Source organism: Fusarium verticillioides, chromosome 6 (assembly GCF_000149555.1).
Source record: "Fusarium verticillioides 7600 chromosome 6, whole genome shotgun sequence".
NCBI classification, from domain to species: Eukaryota; Fungi; Ascomycota; class Sordariomycetes; order Hypocreales; family Nectriaceae; genus Fusarium; species Fusarium verticillioides.
In genome coordinates, this window is record NC_031680.1 from 964,731 (window position 1) to 979,605 (window position 14,875).

Consider the following 14,875-nt stretch of genomic DNA (forward strand, 5'->3'; position numbering starts at 1 on the left):
TTCGACGTCGCGCCCCCAGCACGAGATCACGTGCGCTCTGTCATCGGCCGGGGGAAATTGGTACCTTACAATTGAGGCAACTTTCATTGGCGGTTCTAACCGAAGAATGACCTGATCGATCACAAACTTGCCTTAGACTCACCAACCGTCAAAGCGAACAACAACAACGTCGTCTACAATGTCCGCTGTACGATTCACCCGCGCTGCCACGCGCGCCACTGCGCAGCTCCGCGCTCCCCTCCAGCGCCGATTTGCCAGCACCGCCGAGAACGAGTTCATCAAGGAGCGTCAGCACATCAAGGAGCACGCTGCCGGTACCACTGGTGAGTTCGACACCCGACGACGCAGGATTGGGTCAATTGGATGCTTTGGATCTGGTTGCTGACGATGGACAGAGCTGTGGAAGAAGATCTCCCTCTAGTACGTCCAAATCCGAACCCTTGAGCGAATTACGAATCTGTCTTGGAACCCGGGCCATCGGAAGTTGGAGTTGACGATGTCGTGATGATGCGTTGGGATAGCAATGGCTAACAAGATCGAAGTGGTGTCGCCCCCTGCCTCATCGCCGCCGGTGCCAACGCCTACTGGCTCTGGAACGAGCATTGGGAGCACTGGAGCCATCTGCCTCCTCTGGAGGAGCGCACCGAGTACCCTTACCAGAACATCCGCTCCAAGAACTACCAGTGGGGTAACGGTGACAAGGTGAGTTTGCAGTGGATATTCTGGTTCAATGGCACTTTACTGACATTTTACAGACTCTCTTGTAAGTTGTGACATCATTCTGGGCAAGAGCTTAAAAGAGCTTCAAGAAGCTTGGATGCCAGCTCTCACGCCACTGAGCTCCGAGCTATGATGCTCTACCACGTTTGTGAATATCATACTGACTATGCACAGCTGGAACGACGAGGTCAACTACCACAACAAGGACAAGGCTTCCTAAGTGTGATCTGTTGACAGCTCATGCGTTGGACAATTGCTTGACTACTCCATCATGGACTACTCCCTCTGGAGATACCTTGTACATGTTCCCTAGACTCGAATTGACTGATTGTTGAAATCTGAACCATCATTCTTACGCATGCTAAGTGACATGAGACCGGATATGCCATCAGGTTTCTAGTGTTCTCATCCAGAATGCCTGCGAGTCTTGTCGTAAGAGCCACTCATATTAGCTCATGCATCCCAAAGTCTAAACCGAACTCAATCTCTATCCTGTTCCAAGCATGTTCTAAATATTGTCCTGACATCATTCAAGCCCGTTGGTCTCTTCATCTAAGCCAATTGTTTAGATTCAGTCTTGGACACATTTAATGAAGTCAAGAACTTGAATTCAGCAAGACACTGTATCGACTAAGTGGCACATCAGGGTTGGGTTAGTATGACCAGAGTCCTTTTTATCCAGTGTATCCCGACTCTTTTGCTTTGGACGTCGTGATACATGCCCACCAATTGAGATTGTGTCATCCCACTTTAAGTCGCCTTGACTCGGATACTCCGAAGATGGCCCGGCCAAACAACAACAACAGTAACGAAACGTTCTACAACCAAACGCGCCAACCGAGAGGCAACTATTGATAATCTCATCGAATGGGAGTTGCTGACTCAGATGGAAAGGCCAGAATACCGTTAAGGTAGCTAGATCATATCTGCCCGGGCAGGAGTGATCTCATCTGTTAACAATTCGACAGGCGCGTCTTGGTGCCGACTTGAAGGGCGCTCTCTTGAACCTTTCTCACTCTATGACTGTTCACATCTTCATCATTTACCATCACTCGCTATAAAAGTGTGATTGCTTCCGACTCAGAATGGCTCGCTATCTCAACCCGGCCAAGATTGGCCTTCTCGCTCTCATAGAGCTCTATGTTGAAGGAGCTGTCCCAAGTGATGCTATCCTTCCTGTGCTCTCCTTTGTCACCTCTCATCTCATGGATCATTTTTCACCAAAATCATCCGCCGACCAGTCCGAAAGATGGAGCAAGGCAGAGAAAACCGTCAGCCTCGTCATAAGCATCAAAGAGTTTGAGAAGCTTCTTGGGAGCTACCCCTTTCTCATGGGCATGCCCGGACGGAGGTTATGGGATCAGTTCTTGGGCAAACTATGGGATATCAACTCATTGGATGCACTGCACAACTTTTTCGACAATCTATCCGGTTTGTTGGCCAAAACCAAGGAGGAACGTAAGAGATTGGCTGAGTTGGGCCAGCCAGTGGAAGAGGAAGAAGGCATCAGGCTCTCTGCCAACTCTCCCTTTGGCGCTTTTGTGCGCAGATCGCGTCTTGAGTACCAGCGATTACGCTTCCACGACTGTACAGAGCTATGGAAACAATTTGTCCGATATCGACAACCAACAGCCCCTTATCTCAAGCGCAAGGTTCCAGGCTTCGGACGGCTGAGTTTCGACAATGTTCTCTTGGTGGGCGAGCAGGAAGATTGGGACCTCAAGAACGTTATGGACTTGGCCTCTGTGGCGTATGGTGATATGCTCACGGGAGACCAAAGTGGATCGCTTCCCGTGAGCACAGATGACATCGAGAGTCTCCTGGAGTTCCAAATCGAGCAGATGCAGAGTCAGTCATTTCCAAACTCATATGATCTTGCGTGCTGACACATTTAGAATTTGGAAACAGGATACCCCTCGAAATCCGTCATCAGTTTCATGATCTACTCAACGACAGCTATCTCATTCCAAGTCTCACACACTATCTCAAGTACGTCATCTCTCATCAACGTCGATGAACCTTTCGACTAACGTGGGGCAGATTCCTCGATGCATGGAGAGCTGGAGACTATCCCACCGCATTTGATTATTTGCACCGTTACTTTGACTACACCATGCAGAACAGAGATCGCCTGTTCTACCAATACGCTTTGATGAACTTGGCTGTTTTGCAAGCCGACTTCGGTTGTTACAAAGAAGCTGTAGCAGCCATGCTTGAAACCGTGTCGACAGCGAGAGAGAACCGAGACATGACTTGCCTCAACTTTGCCTTGAACTGGCTCTTCCACTTCGGCCGTGCCCATCCTGATCTCGTCCAGGATTTGGAATCGAATAGCCTGCTCGGTACTGGCAAAGAAAGCTTGGCCTTTCTCCGTGTTAAGGCCAGAGAGACAGGCATGTTCACGCTTTGGAGCTCGGTTCTCCTCAGCGAAGCAAAGCTCGGACTATTGAACGGTGACAGCGTGGCTACGGCTTTTGAGTCGATCGTGCGAAGCTCTCACATCATCGTAGAGAGGAATATGAACAACATGTTTGGGACACACATTTCACTCGCTTCAGCTCTCTGGGACAGGCTTGGCCTCTCGACCCTATCGTCAGCAACCTGCGAGGTATTCCTGAAATGCCACGCCCGCAATGCCATTTTTGATGATGAACTGAAGTTGACTTGCCGACTCGCTCTACTACTCGCTTCAAGGGGAAAATACGACGATGCAATGGCTAAATTGGAAAGCCTGGAGGATAACTCACTGAGATCCTGGAAGCCCAGCCAGTACTGGCACAAGTGCCGAGGTGTCATCAAGTTGAAAAGAGACTTACATCACAACAATCTCGAAGGAGCTGAACGGCTTCTATCTCAGATCCTCCAATCAAAGATGGATGATCTAGAACCTGACATGGCGTTCTTGGTAGACACCCTCCACATTGACTATCTTACTCGTCGTGGAGATCTTCAAGCAGCGTTTGCAAAAGTCGACAGCATGATGTCGCAGTTAGAAAATGAGAAGAAGGACGTGGTACTCAAGGTCAAACTCTTACTCCTCAAAGCCTCTCTTCTTGATAAGTGTGGCCGGCCGCAGAGAGGGTTCACGACAGCAATGCGGGCAGCGAGCATATCGTGGGGAGCTCGTCTGATACCCTGCCTCTGGCAAGCCATCGGCTGCGTGTCGAATATTCTGGTCTCTTTGAAGGAATTTGAAGCAGCCTCTCAGCTCTTGTTGGCTATCTTACCCCGTTCTCTCGAGTGCGAGACTGAGAGTCTGACAGCCCAGCTCTACAGCTACCTCGCTGACGCCAACATGGGACTTGCTGGTAAATGCGAACCCAAGTCAGCCAAACGATCGGAATACATGACGAAAGCTCTCGCGGCAGTGCAAAAGTCTTTTGATCATTACTCAAGTGTCGAGGACATGAACATGCAATGCCAAATGATGGCAAAGAAGGCGATGATCATGAAGCTGACTGGGGATATGGTTCTGGCTGCAGATTACGCTGCAGCGTATGTGTCATTGCGAAAAACTGCTGAATCACTCAGTCTTGACGGGTAGGCATTGGTAATGGCAAATTTGAATCATTGGCATTGCTTGAAACGACATATGGGAGTTCATTATACCGTTTATTTATACAGAGACGGGTAGTCTCTCAACCCGTCCTAGAGAGGATTTATATCCAAGAACATGAAACTTTACGAATACCCACGCAATCATGCTGCATGCCCCATGTGACACTAATAATGCTTGTTGGTCTACCACCGTACTTTTTCGCCCTTCTTGTTCCGTAGCTGGCCTCCCTGTGCCACAGTCTCAATTTTGGGTTCTTCTGCCACTTCAACCTCACTGGGATCATTGGTGGCCCACGCTCTCTCGATACACAACTCGAATGGACCATCAACACGATCTGTTAGTCCAATACCCACAGTCAAGACCTTCTGTCGAAGCATCTCAGTCTGAGGTTCCACCACAAAACCGTGATTCGTCCTCACAAAGTCGTTCCATTTTATGAGCACTGTTTCCCATTGGCCCGGGCGTTTGGGGAATAATCGATGTTGATGTAAATCTGATGGTTCGACACTCTCGGTTTGCAAGTTGACAAAGTAACTGCGGCCATCCGACTTGACACGCAGGGCGAGGTAGATGTATGGATCAATATCCCACATGGAACGGCCGAAGGCGGTTGGCCTTTGATCCGGAGACCGGAAGCCAGCAAAGCCAGTTCGTTGAATATTGGGGCGGTCGGAGGGGAGGCGAGTAGAGATGTTGCCATGAAAACGGGCATAAGCAGAGGGTATCTTGGGGTCGTTGTTGGCGTCGGTGGATTTGTGGAAGTCGAAGTTGCTCTCTGAGAAGCCGCCGATGGTCTTGTCAGTCATGATGATGCAGTCGCGAACGCTATCGGGGGTGTTGAACTCGTAAAGAGGCTTGGGCTGTGTAGCGCCTTTGATAGCCTCGAAGCTCACAGCTGCAACATTTAGCTTCAGAACATTACGAAGCTTGGATGGAGCCTACCTATTTGCGTACGCCGCCTGAGCTCATCCATACTACGGCCGAAGAAGCCTCTTGAGAGGAGGGTTTGTGTGGCCCTCATGATGGGGAATTTTGGTGTTTATGTATGATGTCGAGTTTGAAGCTGTCGCAAGCTGTTTACTGGAGCCCAATTGGCCCACCGAGTGTCTGATAACATGAGATATGATAATAGCAACGGTACAGGACCAAAATTGACCCTTCGGTCGAGTTTCGGGCCGTGGAGCAGTGATGTCGTTGTAAAGTTGCGGTTCTGCAATTGGGGGGACGTTGATAGTTTACACATGTCTAGCATGTGTCAATTGGTCCATTTCCACCTGGAGATCCCCCACATTTTCACCGCCCACCAGCATCGGTCAGCGGGGCATATTTGATCCGCCATCAGCCCAGAACCCAAGAATTTCTTCAACGGCAAACGACGTAGTTTGCCGAAGCCAGCTTGAGCTCGATAATGACCCTGCGCCGCGGGTAACCACCGGGTGTCCCTGTAATCGACTCCTACGTTTCGATTCTCCCAGTTCAGAAAATTCGTAACAAAAGGTTCGCCAATGTCTCTCTCGGCAAAGGCGCTACGCCCGGCCGCTCTGCGCCAGAGCGTTCTCGGAGCGGCGAGGGTTCAATGTCGATACATGTCCATGCCCTCCAAGGGAAAGATTCTGCGAGAGATGCAGAAGGCGGCTTCTAAGGATACCAAGAAGACGGATACTCAATCGATGTCGGCGATCCAGAAGAAGGCCAACGATGAGTATTTTAAGGGTGGAGGTGGTCCTCTATTTCCTGGTGAGTTATCATGAAGATCGTTAGGATCCCCGACTTCTCAATGCGCCAATTGAGACTGTAGACAAGTAATTTGAACCATGAGTGAAAACTAACAGCTCAAAGGCACATTCGTCTCTCTCCCATTCTCACGATACCCCTCCGGCGCCTCCAATCTACTCAACTACTCATGGTACCGGCTCCGACAATTCGGTTTCGAATACCTGTCTCTCCTCCAGTTGAAGCTCAAGTCTATGCCCGACTGGACAACACGACCCAAGTGGAAGATCGCCCGAAGCAAGATCGCACCCACAGCGAAGAACATGTACATAGAGATGCTCGGGGCTTTTGCTGCTGGTGACAAGGCTGCTATCAACGAGTTATGTCTGGGCCAGTTCGGAAAGAAGCTCATCGCCGCTATCGATCGTCGAAATCCCGCTGAGCGTGTCACATTTGAGTTGGTCAAGCTCAATTCGACATGGGCGTACCCTCGTGTAATGGCACACCAGGTCCACAACGTGAACCCCCACGATAAGGAGCACAGCACAGAGCAGGCCGTTGTTGCGATTGCCTCGACACAAAGGGTAGCGAAATACAAGAAGGCCACGGGCGAGCTTATCCCCGGGAGCACCAAGGTGCAGGACAAGATTGAATACGTGGTGGTTTCACGACAGATCAGCGAGAAGACATTCCAATCTGGCCAATGGCGCATATGGGGAACCATTTCTCCAACAACTCTAGAGGCGTTCCAGGAGGAGCAGGACTGGATCACTAGGGAACAGGCCAAGCGAGCTGGATGGGAAGGGCCTCTGAAATAAAAATATAAAGGTGCAAAAATTGTATAAATATGCTGGAATGCTCATGATATTAGTGGGCAGAGGAGGAGGAGGGAACATGTAAAATGAGAGTGTATATTGTACGATGAGCATGTTTTGTACTATATTCTAGAATACCTTTGCATTGAGACTGGCGAATGGACGGTTACCAAGTACTTCTCCAATTCAGTACAAGAGGTCAATTGCTGTGTGTGATGGTGTATCAGAGCATAACTGAAATCCAGATGCACAATGTGGTATTGGAGACAGTATCACTGAAAGGCATATGAGAACATATCAATTGATTTGATGGTGATGTTGTGCTGGTGGTATTTGTGCTGGACTGTGGATTACTGGGGATGCCACTATAGCAGGCTGTGACTGTGGTATTCCTGGTGTCTTGACATATAAACTGAGTGCCATCACTAGGGGAGAGAGCAGTGTATCCAGGCTCTGTTTTTACCAGGACAAAATAAATGATTAAGCTGGCAGACATAGTAATTCTCATGCTATGCGAGTTCTAGGCTAGTGCTGCAGGTCTGTAAAACAGTTGCAGCATGGGAACTACCGAGTTGAACAATTAGGTTTAGGCTTAAATACTGGTGTAAATCTTCTTGATTAACCTATCGACTACTTTTCACCAAACCATCCAACCGCGAAACCGATCTCATATCAAAACCCCAACCGATTTCCAAACTTTTTTTGATAGAACAGAATCCAAAGGCATCTGCTTAGTGTCCCCTCCCTCTTTAAAAGAACTTGCCAGGGGTCGAAGAAACGAGGTTCTCAGTGGGAACATCCTCCTCGGTGCTCGAACGACGAGGGTCCACGGGGCGATCAAGAGCATCAAAGCGATGTCCTCGAATCTTGGCAGACATGTACTGGTAGGAAAGACGGAGGGCGAGAGCACCACAGCCCCAGAGGATACTTCCAACAGGGGCAGCAACGAAAGCACCGAAGGCACTCCAGTCATTGCCGTAGAGACCCTTCTGCACAAGAAGAAGCTCACCGGCCTCCTGAGCGTTACCATAGTAGACACATCCAAAGATGAACACGGTCAGGATACCTCCAAGACCGCCGACAACGACCTCAAAGCCACGCCACCAGTAAAACTTATCGACGAGACCAATTACCAGGACGGGAATTGTAGCGGCGGAGATGAGATCGGTAATGAGCCAGATCTGAAGAACGGAGGGGGCCTTGAGAGCAATGACGATGACGGGGATGATGATGAGGACGACAAAGGCACGGATGTACCAGATGTTGAGCTTGTTGCGGAAGAGATCGTTAGAACCGGAGGATACCATAGCAGACTGAAGACTGTCAAAGGCAGCTGTGCTCATGGTGACGACCATAACAAGGACAATGCCGACAACCCAGCTGGGAAGGGTCTCGAGGAGAACGAAGAAGGCCACTGATCCAGAACCAGCTGCGTCCTCGAGAGACAGAGCTCCGGACCAAACGGCGATCAGACCAGTGGAACCAACAAGAGTGAGGATACACAGGATGACGATCGTGGCGATGGTGGTACCGATTCGAAGATCCTTGTCAGTCTTGGAGGCAAAGGTTCGGAGCCAGAAGGAGGAGAGGAAGAAGTCGTTGGTCAAAACAGCAACAGGTAGGATGTACAGAAGCTGCCAGCCGAGAAGGTTGGACTTGGTAAGACCAGACTCTTCGATGAGAGGTCGTTGGATCTCAGTCTTTGCGCCAATGGTGATGGCGGCGATAATGACGAGCCCGATAACCATGGTACCTTGGGCAACATCGGTGATGAACGAGATTCTGAATCCGCCGAGAGCTGGAGACTGTTAGACAAAGTCATCTGACCGAAACGCAGTCAAACTCACAGGTATAGATAGTTGTGACAGCGCACTGAACGATCATAATCGGAAGAGGTTTGAGGCCAGTCATGGCATTCACAACCTGTCCGATAGCCGACAGCTCACCAACCATGTACAAGAACAAGGTCACAAGAGACATGAAGCTCAGATACAGCATAGTGATAATACCATATCGCTGGCGAGTCCACTCGGTGAGGACGAACCCCTCAGGGCATCGTCGTCGGATGATAGGGCCAAGGTACCCAAAGATGAGCATGGGCAGCGAAGACGCAAGAGCGTAGACGATCATGCCCTGGACACCGGAAATAGTGGCCAACTCAGGGTACGAGAAGAGAATGCCGGATCCGAGAGCTACAAGAGTCAGTTGTCATTCCAACGTTGTAGGGGGGGCAGGGGATAGATTGGAGCGGCAACACTTTTCCCACGCAAGCATTAACTTGATCGAGTATTTACGGTACAATCTCAGCTTCGTCGTCGCACGCCAGGATCTCCCCAGAAGAACAGACATGTCTGCCGTAGCAAACATGCTCCGAGGTTGGATCCAGACGATACGTCAACTCAGCGCCCGTAGTGAGCCGCATCCTCTCCCCCCAGCCTCCCGAGATTGCCTCTCTGGAGCAGGTAGTTCGAGTTGCCCAGCTCAGTGAAGAAAGACCTCAACTAAGCTGGATGGGGTTAGTAGCAACAGAGTCTCAGAGCATCTCAGGAGGGGTAAGGGGGGAGAGAAGGAAGATCTTCTTTCATTGTACGAACCTGCTCGTTCATCTTCTGACTGGTATATACTCGACCGAGAAGTTTCAGGCTGTGGTCTCTGTGCGAGGTCTCACGGCCCGTGTTCTTCGTCTTTGCTGACATGTTGCAGTTTGCCACCGCTCCGGAGTTTGTTGTAGCAAGAGCTCTTTCGGCTCTACTCACCGGAGGCGATGAAGTTGAGGGCCAGAGGGAAGGCTGTTCTGGTGGTTAGTCTGTGTTCCTAGCAGGTTGGGCTGAAGTTGAGATGTCTGTGAGTAGAGGAGCAAAGTTGCCTTGTCGCCTCTCACAAGCATTTCGTAACTGGGGATTTTCTGACCCGTCTGAGTTCCATTTCCTGAAAGAAAATCGGCCTTTGACTGATTTCTCATCTTCCAAGCAATGCCAGTTCCCATGAGTCTGTTGTGATGATTAGCTTTCAATACGAAAATGTAAGCGAGATCGGAGACAAACAGGAACAGGGCATAAGTGACATAGATGACGGCATTGGACGCCGTGTTCGAGGGAAAGCCCATTATGAGTGAATTTCAAGTTGACGATTCTTTGCTGATGAGAAGCGGTTGTATCTTCCTTTAGTTGAAAATTGAATATAAGTGAAGACGAAGGAAGAGAGAGAGAGAGCGCGCGAGAAAAATTGCAAATAAGTCAATTAAAAAAAGTCGCTCCTGGCTTGGCTGGTCTGGGATGATTAGTTAGCGTAGGAATAGAACCTCCATCTACACCCGATTTAGTAACGTTCTATCGCCAAATTGACTGCATCGAGGAAATCTGGACCATCAAATGCTTGTCGCTTTTACTACGGAGAGTGGGGGTCACTGTAGCATCCTTGGGCCACTGTAAACCGCATGATCACGGCCCACGATGGATGATCGGCCGACGCTGAATCTACCTGAGCAAGCTGAGGGACATCATATCATATCATATCATTAGATGTGGCAACTTTCGGCCCTTTTCGTCGGTCTCAGTCACATCGTCACAATCACTCACTCACTCAGTCATTCATTCATTTATTCACAATTGGGTGCATTGGGGACAAGAGTTTTGGTGGGACAAAGTCCCATTGGTGAGATTGCTCTCTTATGCTCTTTTTTTGTGCTTTTCTAGGGGGGTTGACAATATAAATCAAGAACAGTGAAGAAAGGAAGTGAAATGAAAGGAAACCGTGAAGTAAACAAATCCGTACATAGGCGAGAAAACCACAGAGACACCTCGTCTCTCGTATCTGACCGTGGTTCGAAAGCAATCCAGTCTCATGCAACCCTGCCGTGTCGAAGATCTGTTCTGTCTAAGGGCATCCAAGCCGATATGATCGATCGGGTGATGTCTCTTGTAAATCCTGGCGTCTGTCTTTGTGCTGTGGCTCGGGGAAAAGGCATGCCTAGCATGCTGGTGTTGTGATGTGTCTGGCGGGGGATTAAAAAACCTGTGGCTAGTTGCGAATAAAACTTTTTGAGAACTAAAAAAAAAGTCATTAAAGAGCGATCAGGTCCAGCTTTAGAAATGGCGACTGAGCCTAGGCTCCTAGGCTCGCATGGATATATAGCTGTGGATAGCACTTGCAAACTAGGAAATCGAAAGAGAAGATGAGAAATGTCGAATAAAGGCGCCAAAAAGATCAAGCTGGAGGATCGGGGTCGGTGGTCGGAGACAAGTTGAACACCAAGAGGCCATCTACTATATACCTGGATATAGAGGTTGTGGCAGGGCGTCTGGATATCTAAGAGTTATAGCGACGGTAGCGCTCTGCTTCCAGTCGCTGGCGGCTCTGGTGGAAGGACTCTCTTGGTCCCCGGGGAGTGAAGTTGGAGTGGGGCATACCGCTGTAATTCCCCTGGTAATGCATCTGCTGAGGATGCGCGTATGAAGCATGGCGGCGGCCTTGGTACTGAGGTCGACCATGGCTTTGGTATGGGTGGTTGCGAGCATCTTGAGACACAGTCATGGGCTCGTGATACTCGCGTTGGTGGTGAGCCTGGAATGGCACCTGAGGTTGCCCTTGGTACATGGGGGCGGGATATGGGGGACCAGCATACTGCACCTGGGATGGCCCTGGGCCTGCATAACCAAGGTGAGAGGTGCCCGGGTACACCTGCATCTGTTCGTGGGCATGCAGATGAGGATGTTGGAGCACATCCATGTACGTGAAGCCACCCGGAGCAGTAACCGGCGCCATGGCTGAAGGTGGCATGGGGATATAACCCATGGGAGGCATTGTGGGTGGATATTGCGGTACCATATTTGCGTATGGCATCGCAGGCTGGTAGATTTGCTGCTGAGCAGCAACGACAAGCTGACCCTCCGGGGCTTGCTGAGAGGCAACAACGACCTGTCCTTCCTTGGCTCGCTCTGTGGCATCACTCTTTCGAGACTTGCCACTCTTCTCACGGGCCCCGTCGGTCTCGCGAGTGAGCGTTCTCCCGCGCATCATCTCCTCGGAAGCGTAGGTTCCCTTGAGCTTGGACTGGTACAAGAGGTTGCGCTTCAAGTTCTCCTCAGACAGATGGCGACGACGGATGAGGCAACTCTTTGCCTTCTTCTTCCGCGTGCCCTGCTCGTCTGGCGAGCTTCCACTCTCGCGCCAAGTGCTGTCGTCACTCTCCGAAAGGTCAAGAGGAGGCGGATAGGTAGATGTGATGAACATGGAAACAGCACGGCGGTGTCCCTTGCCGTTGGCCTTGTCTTCAGCGGCAACCTCACATCGTCTCGCAGCAAGCTCTGCAGCAGGTGAAAAGGCCGTAACCCGCGACTGCGCATCTGCAGCGAGGCGGTCCTTGAAAGCTCGGAGGTTTGGCGGACTGAACTCTGCAGGAGGAGCGGGTATCTGAAGGGGAATGGGAGATGACCCGGCATGAGACGGCAGGGTGCTCGGCGACGGAGCGAACCGAACTGCGTTACCTGACTCGTACTTCTCGGGAGAATGGACTGGAGTGACCGAGTCCAAGCTGGCAGCTGGAACTGCCAAGGTCGGAATAGGCCTGGGCTGTACAGTCTCCGGCCCAAGTAAGTCCTCCAGGCGATGGCGCTCTAGAAACTCGTGTTCCTCTTGAGAGAGGCCTGTGCTCGAAACCATGCGGCGGTGGTTGGGAGTAGCAGCCGCAGAGACGATGCGAGAATTGAAGCGACCATGGGGACGCTTGATCGGACGGAGGGGTGATGGGTACATACGCGCATCATCTGTACTGCCAGGCATTCTGGAGGAACCAGACTTAATAACACGGGAGGGGCCAGTGTTTGGAAAGCGTGAACCAGGGTCTGGAAAGCGGAAACCAGTGTTGGGGTAGTTGGGCCCAGAGTCGGGCAGACGAGTTCCGATGGCTTGAGGAACAGCAACAGCTTCCGGGGCGGGCTTGGTTCTCTTTCGTTCGACCCGAAGGATGCAGCCTTCAACTTCTTTGCCATTCTTGGGACAGGTGTTAGCAGACATTCGGTACGCACTCGGATCCCGACGGAAGACAAAGGAAGAACTTACGAATTCTTCCATGGCTCTGTCAGGGACATCAAACTCGTCGTACTCGACGAAGGCCCAAGGGTGAGGGACTGGAACAGTTAGTTGAGACCAAGTTCACGGACGGGAGTTACTTACGACCACCGTCCTGGTCAGGGGAAGTTCGTAGATCAACAGAACGAATATGACCGCAGATGCCAGCCAGTCGGTAGACCATGGCCTCGTCAGCATAGTGAGGCAGTCCGCCGAAGAACACTGAGCGACAGTCCTTTTCGTACATCTCCATAAAGGTTTGATCGTCGGCCGGGCGGTCAGAACGCTTCTGAACCATCTTGGGATCGAAAGCCATGATGACGAATGGCGTGTTAGGGCCAATGTCCTTAAACTATATTAGCTCTACGATTAAAGGAGTTGTCTGCAATAGAACTTACCTGAATGACATTGCGTTTGGGGTCAAATCTGGAGTACAGTATACGAAGACTGGGAGGAACGGCGAGCTTGGTCTGAGCATCATAGTCGAGAATTTCGACCTTCTTGACTGGTCCATAGCGGGAAAAAATAGAAAGAGCCTCTTTTTCGAGAACGGGGTGAGTGTCTTTGCGCCAGATAATGTAGGAGACTATTGGAAGTTAGCATCTGGACATAGAAGTTTTGCCGGGAGGACGCACGGTTTCCGCCGCACTTCTCAACTCGAATAGCACGGCCATGGATCATATCTCCACGGGCCTCGCGCACCGCAACATCGGCATGCTTGATTTGCTAATGAGAGGTTAGTTCATCGTGTGTCAAAGAGAACTAGCGATTATCATGGTCAACTCACAGTGTACTGAACAAAGGCCATAGGCATGTGTCTGATGCGATCACGCTTGACCTTAACGAAGACTGTACCAAACTTTCCGAAGTGCTTGGTGAGAGAAACCCTCAAGGTGAGATCATCGACGTGTTGAGGGAGGCTGGGCCCAAGGTTAGTACATGTATTACACGACAAAGAAACAAGTTACTCACTTGGCCACAAACAGACAGGCATCCCCAGGGTAAATAGACTGGGCGTCAAACTCTCGGTGTTCGTTGTCGACTCCCACGTTAGCCGGCAGGGTGGTGATGGGTCGAGCGAACTCGTCCATAGGCATAAAACTGCCTATAGGCACCGACTGCGTCTGGTTCTCCACGACCTGAGTGGCAGGCTCGGCATTATCTTGGCCAGCCTGATAAGTGTCGCTATAGGGATAAGAAGTGTGTTCAGGCTGGGAAACATCCTCTTTCTGCGTCAGAAACGGCATGCTGTGGACTTCTGTCAGCAAAGTTCAACTTGAATTCGTGCTCAAACCAGTAACTACCTTTTAGAACTCAAGAGCGGTCGGCTAGGAGAGGCTGGACTTTGTTAGTACATCTGCTTGTTCCAGAAATGGCGAAAATAATGAAAAGGGAAGCTTGTTCGGGAAAAGCCCCTGACCTGCTTGCTCACCAGAAAGCACGAAAAGGGGCTATCCCCAGAGTCACCACGACACAGGAGAGTAGCCGTTGATACTCCAAGGAAGCGCGAGGAACTTTTCTCATCGAAGGAACGAGAAGGGGATGAAGGAATTTCAAAGACGTTTGGCGTGAGAAACGGGTGTCTTCACCAGAAATCAAACCACGAAGACTCCGACTTCATGTCAAAGGACAGGCAAGACAGAGAAGGGAAAAAAGAATAGAAACGCCAGTTTTTCCTCTTGGATGTGATACAAAAGAGATGAGAGAAGTTCCAGAAGATGAGCCATGTAAGAGAATCGTCCCTTGACAGATTGAGGCCAGCGATAAAATAAAGAAGCCCAACTTGGCGCTGGAGAAGGAAGTAATGGAGGAGAAAACAGACGGCATGAAATATAAGATGATACTGAGAAGACAAGACTCAAGAGGCCGGCGTGCTTTCGGTGGAAATCAAACCATCTCGCGATGGGCTCGCAGCCAAGGCAGAACAGGGAGAAGAATCAGATATGCTGGAATGAGATACTTACATTTGGAAGAGCCATCGCTCTCCGACTCCTCCTCA

At 50.5% G+C, this 14,875-nt stretch overlaps 6 protein-coding genes across 10 annotated transcripts; 3 read left to right on the plus strand and 3 right to left on the minus strand.

Annotated features, from left to right (window-relative positions):
- Positions 1–95: 95 nt before the first annotated feature.
- On the plus strand, positions 96–1,407 carry FVEG_02487 (cytochrome c oxidase subunit 6a). 2 transcript variants are annotated; one of them, XM_018889761.1, is made up of 5 exons: positions 96–323; positions 396–420; positions 543–702; positions 756–763; positions 895–1,407. In XM_018889761.1, exons 1-5 carry the CDS (start codon positions 179–181, stop codon positions 938–940), a joined length of 384 nt encoding a protein of 127 aa, XP_018745973.1. In that variant the 5' UTR covers positions 96–178; the 3' UTR covers positions 941–1,407. The 2 variants fall into 2 exon arrangements, with proteins under 2 accessions (XP_018745973.1, XP_018745974.1); XM_018889762.1 differs by having other exon boundaries at positions 756–1,407.
- Position 1,408: 1 nt separating this feature from the next.
- On the plus strand, positions 1,409–4,456 carry FVEG_02486 (hypothetical protein). Of its 2 annotated transcripts, XM_018889760.1 has the most exons (4): positions 1,409–1,631; positions 1,689–2,568; positions 2,616–2,709; positions 2,761–4,456. In XM_018889760.1, exons 2-4 carry the CDS (start codon positions 1,806–1,808, stop codon positions 4,262–4,264), a joined length of 2,361 nt encoding a protein of 786 aa, XP_018745972.1. In that variant the 5' UTR covers positions 1,409–1,631; positions 1,689–1,805; the 3' UTR covers positions 4,265–4,456. The 2 variants fall into 2 exon arrangements, with proteins under 2 accessions (XP_018745972.1, XP_018745971.1); XM_018889759.1 differs by having other exon boundaries at positions 1,409–2,568.
- FVEG_02485 (complex I intermediate-associated protein 30, mitochondrial) lies at positions 4,268–5,520 on the minus strand. Its single transcript, XM_018889758.1, has 2 exons — positions 5,222–5,520; positions 4,268–5,174 (listed from the first exon to the last, which is right to left on the minus strand). Exons 1-2 carry the CDS (start codon positions 5,298–5,300, stop codon positions 4,462–4,464), a joined length of 792 nt encoding a protein of 263 aa, XP_018745970.1. The 5' UTR covers positions 5,301–5,520; the 3' UTR covers positions 4,268–4,461.
- Positions 5,521–5,593: 73 nt separating this feature from the next.
- FVEG_02484 (hypothetical protein) lies at positions 5,594–7,103 on the plus strand. Of its 2 annotated transcripts, none has more exons than XM_018889756.1 (2): positions 5,594–6,016; positions 6,119–7,103. In XM_018889756.1, the coding sequence occupies exons 1-2, from the start codon at positions 5,785–5,787 to the stop codon at positions 6,808–6,810; spliced, it is 924 nt and encodes a 307-aa protein (XP_018745968.1). In that variant the 5' UTR covers positions 5,594–5,784; the 3' UTR covers positions 6,811–7,103. The 2 variants fall into 2 exon arrangements, with proteins under 2 accessions (XP_018745968.1, XP_018745969.1); XM_018889757.1 differs by having other exon boundaries at positions 5,670–6,035; positions 6,119–7,101.
- Positions 7,104–7,258: 155 nt separating this feature from the next.
- Positions 7,259–10,191, minus strand: FVEG_15068 (hypothetical protein). 2 transcript variants are annotated; one of them, XM_018904159.1, is made up of 5 exons: positions 9,852–10,191; positions 9,718–9,797; positions 9,564–9,596; positions 8,655–8,999; positions 7,259–8,605 (listed from the first exon to the last, which is right to left on the minus strand). In XM_018904159.1, exons 1-5 carry the CDS (start codon positions 9,911–9,913, stop codon positions 7,557–7,559), a joined length of 1,569 nt encoding a protein of 522 aa, XP_018745966.1. In that variant the 5' UTR covers positions 9,914–10,191; the 3' UTR covers positions 7,259–7,556. The 2 variants fall into 2 exon arrangements, with proteins under 2 accessions (XP_018745966.1, XP_018745967.1); XM_018904160.1 differs by having other exon boundaries at positions 8,655–9,596.
- Positions 10,192–11,115: 924 nt separating this feature from the next.
- Positions 11,116–14,123, minus strand: FVEG_02481 (hypothetical protein; the record flags this gene model as incomplete). The annotated part of the gene is made up of 7 exons (XM_018889755.1): positions 11,116–12,798; positions 12,868–12,935; positions 12,982–13,222; positions 13,275–13,462; positions 13,512–13,602; positions 13,664–13,796; positions 13,849–14,123. The coding sequence occupies 7 exons, from the start codon at positions 14,121–14,123 to the stop codon at positions 11,116–11,118; spliced, it is 2,679 nt and encodes an 892-aa protein (XP_018745965.1).
- Positions 14,124–14,875: the final 752 nt, after the last annotated feature.

Excerpts from the sequence above, each read along its gene's own strand:
- FVEG_02486 (XM_018889759.1), top strand. The coding sequence starts at position 1,806 with ATGGCTCGCTATCTCAACCCGGCCAAGATTGGCCTTCTCGCTCTCATA. Across the intron at positions 2,569-2,615 it reads CCAAATCGAGCAGATGCAGA|AATTTGGAAACAGGATACCC; the intron begins GTCAGTCATTTC and ends TGACACATTTAG. Across the intron at positions 2,710-2,760 it reads AGTCTCACACACTATCTCAA|ATTCCTCGATGCATGGAGAG; the intron begins GTACGTCATCTC and ends AACGTGGGGCAG.
- FVEG_15068 (XM_018904159.1), bottom strand. The coding sequence starts at position 9,913 with ATGGGCTTTCCCTCGAACACGGCGTCCAATGCCGTCATCTATGTCACT. Across the intron at positions 9,597-9,717 it reads AGGAAATGGAACTCAGACGG|CCTTCCCTCTGGCCCTCAAC; the intron begins GTCAGAAAATCC and ends CCACCAGAACAG. Across the intron at positions 8,606-8,654 it reads TGTCACAACTATCTATACCT|CTCTCGGCGGATTCAGAATC; the intron begins GTGAGTTTGACT and ends AACAGTCTCCAG.
- FVEG_02485 (XM_018889758.1), bottom strand. The coding sequence starts at position 5,300 with ATGAGGGCCACACAAACCCTCCTCTCAAGAGGCTTCTTCGGCCGTAGT. Across the intron at positions 5,175-5,221 it reads CAGGCGGCGTACGCAAATAG|CTGTGAGCTTCGAGGCTATC; the intron begins GTAGGCTCCATC and ends TAAATGTTGCAG.
- FVEG_02484 (XM_018889756.1), top strand. The coding sequence starts at position 5,785 with ATGTCTCTCTCGGCAAAGGCGCTACGCCCGGCCGCTCTGCGCCAGAGC. Across the intron at positions 6,017-6,118 it reads AGGTGGTCCTCTATTTCCTG|GCACATTCGTCTCTCTCCCA; the intron begins GTGAGTTATCAT and ends AACAGCTCAAAG.
- FVEG_02487 (XM_018889761.1), top strand. The coding sequence starts at position 179 with ATGTCCGCTGTACGATTCACCCGCGCTGCCACGCGCGCCACTGCGCAG. Across the intron at positions 324-395 it reads GCACGCTGCCGGTACCACTG|AGCTGTGGAAGAAGATCTCC; the intron begins GTGAGTTCGACA and ends GACGATGGACAG. Across the intron at positions 421-542 it reads TGGAAGAAGATCTCCCTCTA|TGGTGTCGCCCCCTGCCTCA; the intron begins GTACGTCCAAAT and ends ACAAGATCGAAG.